At 68.2% G+C, this 7,131-nt stretch overlaps 2 protein-coding genes across 4 annotated transcripts; one reads left to right on the top strand and one right to left on the bottom strand.

Moving 5' to 3' along the window:
• Nucleotides 1–27: 27 nt before the first annotated feature.
• Nucleotides 28–4,097, top strand: LOC138122001 (SH3 domain-containing kinase-binding protein 1-like). 2 transcript variants are annotated; one of them, XM_069036055.1, is made up of 6 exons: nt 28–1,455; nt 2,389–2,500; nt 2,625–2,686; nt 2,773–3,100; nt 3,195–3,258; nt 3,332–3,469. In XM_069036055.1, the coding sequence occupies exons 1-6, from the start codon at nt 921–923 to the stop codon at nt 3,368–3,370; spliced, it is 1,140 nt and encodes a 379-aa protein (XP_068892156.1). In that variant the 5' UTR covers nt 28–920; the 3' UTR covers nt 3,371–3,469. The 2 variants fall into 2 exon arrangements, with proteins under 2 accessions (XP_068892156.1, XP_068892155.1); XM_069036054.1 differs by having other exon boundaries at nt 3,195–4,097.
• An 86-nt stretch (nt 4,098–4,183) lies between these two features.
• On the bottom strand, nt 4,184–6,753 carry EVA1B (eva-1 homolog B). Of its 2 annotated transcripts, none has more exons than XM_069036059.1 (3): nt 6,520–6,753; nt 5,095–5,211; nt 4,184–5,002 (listed from the first exon to the last, which is right to left on the bottom strand). In XM_069036059.1, the coding sequence occupies exons 1-3, from the start codon at nt 6,599–6,601 to the stop codon at nt 4,590–4,592; spliced, it is 612 nt and encodes a 203-aa protein (XP_068892160.1). In that variant the 5' UTR covers nt 6,602–6,753; the 3' UTR covers nt 4,184–4,589. The 2 variants fall into 2 exon arrangements, with proteins under 2 accessions (XP_068892160.1, XP_068892161.1); XM_069036060.1 differs by lacking the exon at nt 6,520–6,753 and adding an exon at nt 6,397–6,512.
• Nucleotides 6,754–7,131: the final 378 nt, after the last annotated feature.

Below are 7,131 nucleotides of genomic sequence, written 5' to 3'. Positions count from 1 at the left end.
TCCCTGTTGGGTTTTATGCATTAAAAGATCTTTCAGCCCCTGTTCTGGCAGTAATTGCCTGGGGCCAGGGGTGACATAGCCCTGGGCCCTTCCCCAGCCCGCTGCCAGCAGGGATTGTGTCACCCGTGCACAGGACCAGCTCCATCCTTCCCACACCCGGGCTCCTCCCAGGAGCTCACACGGGCCTGTCCCGGTGCTGTGTAGCTGCAGCCCCGTGTGCTGTCCTCGCTGGTGCCCAGCAACAGCTGCTTTTCCATCGCTGCCGTGTCAAGCGAGGCTGCTCTAGGGGCTGCTGGGTGTGCAGCCTTTGGGGGAGTTCAGGGGGTGCCCACAGGCAGAGCAGCTTTCCTGGCTGCTGTGGGGTAACGGTGTTGGCCAAGAGCTGTTGGGCCAGTGCCGTGGGTTAACGGCTGGTGCTTCCCTTCACACTCAACCTTGAGCCAGCCTGAGGAAACGGGTGCCTAGTGTTCCCAGCTCCTTGGCCTGAGTGGCCACACCTGCCTGGCACAGCCTCCTGGTCTGCAACACAACCTCTGTTCTGCCATCCTTCTCTGCCCCAGGGCTGATTCCCAGCCCCACTCCCTGCTCCCAGTTCGGTATTGCTGGGTCAGTTGCCTTTGGCCAAAAGGAATATCCATGCTGTCTCCTGGACCAGGCACGGGCTGGGACCAGCCAGGATCCCTGTGTCACACTGACCCTTCAGGCCCTGCGGAGGGACAGCAGCAGCGTGGCCGCACCACCCCATGCGCTCGCGGTCTGTGGGTTTCAGCCCTTCTGTGGTTGGGGTTTCACTTCCCCTCTGTGCCAGAACCTCTGTGAGAGCCGGGTGAGTGTGAGCTGTCACCCCGGGCCGGCTGCGGTCCTGCCCTGGCGCCTCGCTTCGCACGGCGCTGGCCCCGGCTCCTCCCACAGCCCTGTCCATGCAGGGCCAGCACCGAGACACCGCGGTGGCACAGATGGCCCAGCCCTGCCCAGGGCCGGAGAAGGTGGGTGGGGGCTCCAAGCTGGAGGTGTCCAGGGGAGACGCAGGGCTCTGTGGGGCTCTGCCGTGCCAGCGGTCCCTGCCTGCCGTCCCAGTGCCCAGTGCCCTCCAAGCCCACCCTCACCCAAACCCTCTTCCACAGCTGAAGCTGGCAGTGCTGTCCCAGCACACAGAGTCCAGTGAGTCCGGCCCTGGTGTCCATCCGGTGCCGGGAGCCTCGGTGTCCTGCCAGGATGGCCGGGCAGTCCCGCGGGCGGGTGTGAGGTGGGTTCGGGGAGGCGGCTGGGCCGGGGAGCCGGAGTCCCCGGTGGGGCACAGGGATGTGGGATGGACCAGCACCGAGGTGCTCTCTGCTTCAACTTCCTTCCCAGCGCCGAGCCGATTTCCTCCGGCATCACGTGTGCGGTGTGGGCCCGGGGGAGCCTGGCACAGCACGGCACCGCTCGGCCTCGGGGGCAGCCCCACAGCGGCAGGTAAGAGGAAGCAGCCGCGGCTCCGAGGGTGCGGCGCACGGGGATCATCCCAACGGCAGCACCTGCGTGTGATCGCGCTGCTCCAGGGCTGTGCCATGCCCTGGGGCCCAGGAGGGCTGCCAGTGAGGGGCTGGCAGGATGCTGGGCACTATCACCCTTGCGCCTGGGAACGCAAGGAGCACTGGGGCCTTGGATAGGGGTGTCCTCATCCCCGCAGCCCTCGGGGCTTCCGCCGTATCTTTGGGTGGGTAATACCAGCACCGTTTTTGGTGTCTGCGAGGCCTCTGTGACAGGGGCTGTGCTGGTGGCAGCAGCAGGGACCAGGCAGCAGCAGGGCTGCTGGCCCACCATGGGGACATGGTGACCCACCACAGTGACAGCGTGGCCAACCATGGGGGCAGAGGGGCCTGCCATGGGGACGGGGCGCCTGCCAGGAGAACAGGGTGGTCCATGGGCACATGTCCGTGGCCTTATGTCCTGTATCCCACCATGCCAGTGGTCTTGTCCTGGTGTGACCCCAGGGTTCAGCGGTACAGGGATGCTGCTGTGCTGTGGATGGTGGCGGGATGACATCCTGCCCGTGCCGCGGTGCTGGTGCTCAGGGGAGCTTTGCAGCCGCCTGCTCCACCACACACAGAGGAAGCGCCAACCACAGTGGGGCTGGTGCGGGGCTGATGTGGGGCGGGGAGAGGCTGTAACAAGGGTCCTTCCCCGAGCCCCTTCGCTCCTCAGCAGCTGCAACCACAGCGAAGGACAAGGAGGGTGAGGACAGGGAGCCCCCTGGGTGAGCCCTGGGCTGGAGGGGAGGGAAGGACAGGGATGTGCCTGGGACAGGCCCCCTGGGCCAGGGCATGTCTCCAGCAGGAAGCGCTTCCTGCCCCACTCTCGTCTGACAGTGTATGCCCCAGCCCTGCTCCTGCCTCCTCTCCCCAGAGCTCCCAGCACCAGCGAGGATGGAGCCGACCAAGCTCCCACTCACCAAGAGGATGGCTCCTGCTCCCCCCGTTCCTGCCAAGACCAAACCAGCCCCCATGCTGGCCACCAAGTAAGAAACACGTGGCTGTGCTGGGCTGTCCAGGGCCACTGTGATGTCCCAGTGCTGGGGCCATGTTTGTGGCCATGGCTGGCAGCTCCCTGGCTGTGCCACTTCACACCTCTGCTGTCCCCAGGCCCAGTGACTCCCAGCCCAGCACCTCAGCTGACATGGAGCGGAGCAGAGCCGGTGACCCAGGTAGGATCCAGGGGCCACGCAGGGGGCTGCAGGGTGGCCAGGCCCTGCCTAGCACCAGATGCTGATTCCTGTTCTTTCTTTGGCAGATGCCAACGGCTTCAACGTGGTGTCAGTTACCACAGCCAGGCTGAGCCACCCCACAGCCACACGGCCACGAGTACCCGGCCAGCGGCCACCCAGCATCGCCCTGGGGAGTGGGGGGAGTCCCTGCGGTGGGGAGCAGCCCCGGGGGCTGCCACATGCTGGGCTCTGTGCCCCTGTCGCCAGCATGGGGCAGGCACCTGTCCTGCCATGGAGCATGGAAGGGCTGGAGGTGTCAGAGGGGTCGGAGGGGAGGTCACTGGCCCTGGAGGACCTGAAGGCCGAAGTCCGGACCCTGCACATCCTTGTGGACCTGATGCGAGTCCAGCACCTGTGAGTGGGGGTGGGGGTGCCAGGGGGTCCCCAGTGGCTCCTGGCTCTTTGCTGCTTGTTCTGGCCCCAGCTGAGCCATCCTGGCATGTTGCAGGCGGGACCTGCTGGACCTGCGGCAGGAGCTGTGCCAGGAGCGGGCCCAGCGCCAGGCACTGCAGGTGAGTCCCTGGCAGGGGTTGCCTCGTGCTGGGGTCCCCTGTGCCCCCCAACAATCACAGCCTCTCCCCACAGGTGGAGATCGAGCGGGTGAGGAAGGGGCTGCCCTGTTAGTGTGGGGGGGCTGTGGTGCCCACCCATGGCACGGGGCAGGTGGGTGGCACATGGTGCCCTGTGCCCCCCGACCTTGCTGCGCCCAGCCTGGTTCTGCACCCATCGGGTACAAAGGCTCACCCCACACCCAGGTACTGCTCCTTGAGGCATAACAGCCCCTGGACCTACAGAAATTGTTTAAAATAAACTATTTTGGGTACAGAGTGCTGTGTGGGGGCTGCTCAGGGCTCTGCTGTTGGCTGCCATGTCCCTGGAGGGCTGGGCTGGTCCTGCCGGGCACAAAGGGTCCCACCATGGCACCAGGGGTCCCACCAGGGCCCGCGGCGGGGCTGTGACAGGGCCTCCTCCTCCCCCTCCACCCCCGCACAGTTTCCCAGGCCAAATCCAGTCCCAGCCCTAGCCCCAGCCCCGGCACATCCTGGCCTCCAGCCACAGGAGAACATCTGGAAAACATCTGGATGCTGCTGGCGCTGGCGGCGGCGGGGAACCAGCCTGGGAAGGAGCTATTTTTATAAAGCTGCCGGGGAGGGGGCAGCGGGGGCCCGCACCCCGCGGGGCTGGGCTGGGAGGGGGGCAGGATGCGGCTCAGCCCGGCGGGAGCTGCAGCATCCCTGGGGAGCAGCGGCCGGCCCGGAGTCCAGCGGGAACATCCGCCCTGGTCCGGCCGGAGGGCGCTGGGTCACGGCGGGCGGTGCCGGAAAAGACCCGGCTAATTTTAGTGGGGCCGGGAAGGGAATTGGCGCGGGGAGGGGCCGAGGCCGTCCCTGTGTCCAGGGCCCCCCAAAACGCCGGATTCGCCACGCTGGGCTCTAGTTCGTGTACAACAGCACCATGTTTGTGGGGCAGGAGCCCACGGCTCACACGGACGTACAGCCCGGCCCTGCCCCACGGGGTGAACCCCCCGCCAGATCCCGGCTGAGCCGGGCAGCAAGGGCTGCCCTGTCCTTGTCCCTGTCCCCGCGTGTCCCGGGGCTGCTCGGCTGGTGCCAGCCGTCGTACCAATGGCTCAAAGTGCATCGTGTCCCACAGCGGCGGGGGCGAGTCCAGCCCCGGGGGTGCCCGTGACACCGGGGTCTGGCTCTCTGTGGTGCAGGGACAGTCCAGGGCAGCTCTGCCAGCTCAGGGGCAGTGAGCAGCCCCCCTGTCCTCCTGGTCCCTCCTGGCACGGTGTGGGATCAGCTGTGGGGGAGCAGACACCGTGCCAGGGCAGCTGCCGGGCTCAGTAGTAGTGGACGCGGCCCAGGGTGCCGATGGTGCCGGAGCCCAGGATGTCGGGCTGCCCGTTTCGCCAGATCTCGCGGATGATGCGCTCACGCTCCTCCAGCCGCTGCGCCCGCTCCAGCTCCTCGGCCGACGCGAACACATTCACGGCCAGCGCCCCGTCCCCGGGGCCGTGGCTCTCCAGCGGGATCTCGGTCACCGGCAGCAGCGACTCAGACGCTGCGCGGTCGACGGTGTCCTCTTCGTCCTCGTCCTCCTCGTCGTCCTCCTCGTCCTCGCTGAGGTCGCCGGGGCGCGCCGGGGGCCGCGGGGAGGGCCGGCAGGACAAGCGCAGCACCAGCAGGCACAGCGTGAGCACCAGCCCGAAGCAGACGCCCAGCACGAAGTAGAGCCCGAAGCTCTCGGGGTTGGCTGCGGGGGGAACAGAGAGGGTGAGGGACCTGCCTGCGCCTGCCGGGGGCCCGCGATGGCCCCGGGGGTCCCCCAGACGCGTCCTGGCTCACCTCGGATGTGGGCGTACGCGGCCATGCTGTTGCTGAGCAGCTCCATGTCCCTCCGGCGACTCTCCATCCTGTGCCTGGCGGTTCTCAGCGGCTCCAAGGACGGCACATGCTTGGCATCTGCGGGACACGGGCTGAGCACGGCTCTACAGAGGACTGGGACCCTCCCCCCCAGTCTCCTGTCCCTTTCAAGGCCGTGCACCCAGGGGCTCCTCGCTGAGCTCCAGCCGAGCCGGGGTTCGTGCCTGGGCTGGGCTGCTCCATCCAGGGCTGGAACCCCACAGACGCAGAGCTGGAGCCGCCCCACTCCCGGCGCCCTCCGTCCTTCCTGAGGGAGCGGGACGGAACGGCTCCTCCTGGACACGGCACCGGGTGGATCTGTGGCACCGGGCCAGGCTTTCTGTCCCCTGCCCGCCCATGGCCACGGGGCAGAGCAGGGTCCCAGCACCAGGCTGCCGGTGCTGCTGGGAGCCAGAGCTGCCCGTGCCCGTGTGCACACACGTGCTCCACACACGCTCCTGGGGCAGTGTCCCTGTCCCAGTCCCTGTCCCCCACACTGCTCCGGCCCAGCTCCAGCCTTGGCCCTTTGCCGTGGGGCCCTGCAGTGCAGGGACAAGGCCAGGCAAAGTGCAATGGCCACCAGGACAAGACAGCGGTCAGGATGAGAGGCAGGACAGCGGGAAGGATGGCCAGTACGGCCGTGGGAAGGATGGGAGGCAGGACAGCGGGCAGGAGGAAATTCGGCCCTGGCAGGGGACGAGCTCATTCCCAGAAACGGCTCCAGGGAGGGAGGAATGAGGAAAGCAATGCAGAAAATGTGACACATCAGCAAAACCATCCCGGATAGTCCAGAGCTGAGGGGCCGCGGCACGACCCGGCGCTGGGCAGCCTCCCTAGTGGGACACCCCAAAACAAGGCCACCAGGGTCCCTTGGAGGGGCGGGTGCCCTCCCCGTGGAGCAGCTGCACGGCCATCCCCTGCCCTGGCAAGGGGCTGCTGTGGGGCTGGAGGGGCACAGCCCCACCATGGGACCCCAGGGACCCCCGCCGGTGGCAGGGTGCTGATGAGGGCTGGGCTGGCTGTAGGGCCTTGCGGGTCCCCAAGCGTCCCCAAGAGCCGAGCCCCGAGTCGCTCAGTGCTGCGTCCCCGAGCACTACACCGCGTCCCCAAGCCGCCTGCTCCGCATCCTCAACCGCTACGTCCCCACAGCCCGAGCTGTGTGTCACCGAGCCCTGTGCCCTCAGCCCCCGTGTCCCCGCACTGCTCCCGCGTCCACCAGCCCCGCGTCCCCCAACGCCAGAGCACCTGAGCCGGGACGGGACCGAGCCACGACAGCCGCTGTGGCCGTCGGGGCTGGGTGGCCGCGGGTTGAGGTCCCTCAGGGCGCCCAGTGCTGCGCCCCACGCGGTCCGCGGGGCTGGTACTCACCGGGGTGGGAAGGCGGCGGCGGCGGCGGAGCCGCTGCACTTTGGCTGGAGCGAGGGAAGAGAGAGCAAGGTCTGTTTAGCATTAATGCTGCAGCAACAGGAAATAGTTCGGAGGCGGCTGGCGGTCAGCGCTCCTGCCGGAGCCAATGGCAGCTCCGGCCGGTGCTGAGCGGGGCGCGGGGCCGGGGCTCGTCCCGCTCCCCCGGGACGCCACGCTCGGCCCTGCAGTGGAACCGCCCCGGAGCGGGGCCACGGGCAGCTCCAGGCCCTGTCCCAGCCTTGTCCAGCGCCCATCCAGCCACGCCAGGCCTAGGCTGGGCTGGCAGTGCCGGACCCAAGGCAAGCCCCCCGGGCTGGGGGGGCTCGGCCTCAGCTCAGGCCCGGCAGTCGCGATGGGTTTGAGGAGGCTGCCGGGGTTGGTGCCAGCCCCACGGAGGTGGGGGACATGCAAGGTGCTGCCCTGATGGCCCCGAAGCAGCTGTGGCCACGGGCAGTGCCTGGTCCTGGCCGAGGTGTAGGACGTGCCAGGGCTGGTGGGGCCAGACCTCGGGGACACGAGGCTCCACATCCCACCAGTCCCCAGTGGCCACTCCAGGCTGGACTGGGCCGTCCG

Source organism: Aphelocoma coerulescens, chromosome 23 (genome assembly GCF_041296385.1).
Source record: "Aphelocoma coerulescens isolate FSJ_1873_10779 chromosome 23, UR_Acoe_1.0, whole genome shotgun sequence".
Taxonomy (NCBI): Eukaryota; Metazoa; Chordata; class Aves; order Passeriformes; family Corvidae; genus Aphelocoma; species Aphelocoma coerulescens.
This window is presented reverse-complemented; position numbering and strand designations above follow the sequence as displayed.

Bases quoted from the DNA above. Each gene is read 5' to 3' on its own strand.
- LOC138122001 (XM_069036054.1), top strand. From the start codon at position 921: ATGCAGGGCCAGCACCGAGACACCGCGGTGGCACAGATGGCCCAGCCC. The intron at 1,456-2,388 runs GTAAGAGGAAGC...TCCTCTCCCCAG, and splicing joins GGGCAGCCCCACAGCGGCAG to AGCTCCCAGCACCAGCGAGG. The intron at 3,101-3,194 runs GTGAGTGGGGGT...GGCATGTTGCAG, and splicing joins CTGATGCGAGTCCAGCACCT to GCGGGACCTGCTGGACCTGC.
- EVA1B (XM_069036059.1), bottom strand. From the start codon at position 6,601: ATGCTAAACAGACCTTGCTCTCTCTTCCCTCGCTCCAGCCAAAGTGCA. The intron at 5,212-6,519 runs GTGAGTACCAGC...CGTGTCCCGCAG, and splicing joins GCCGCCGCCTTCCCACCCCG to ATGCCAAGCATGTGCCGTCC. The intron at 5,003-5,094 runs GTGAGCCAGGAC...TTCCCCCCGCAG, and splicing joins CGCGTACGCCCACATCCGAG to CCAACCCCGAGAGCTTCGGG.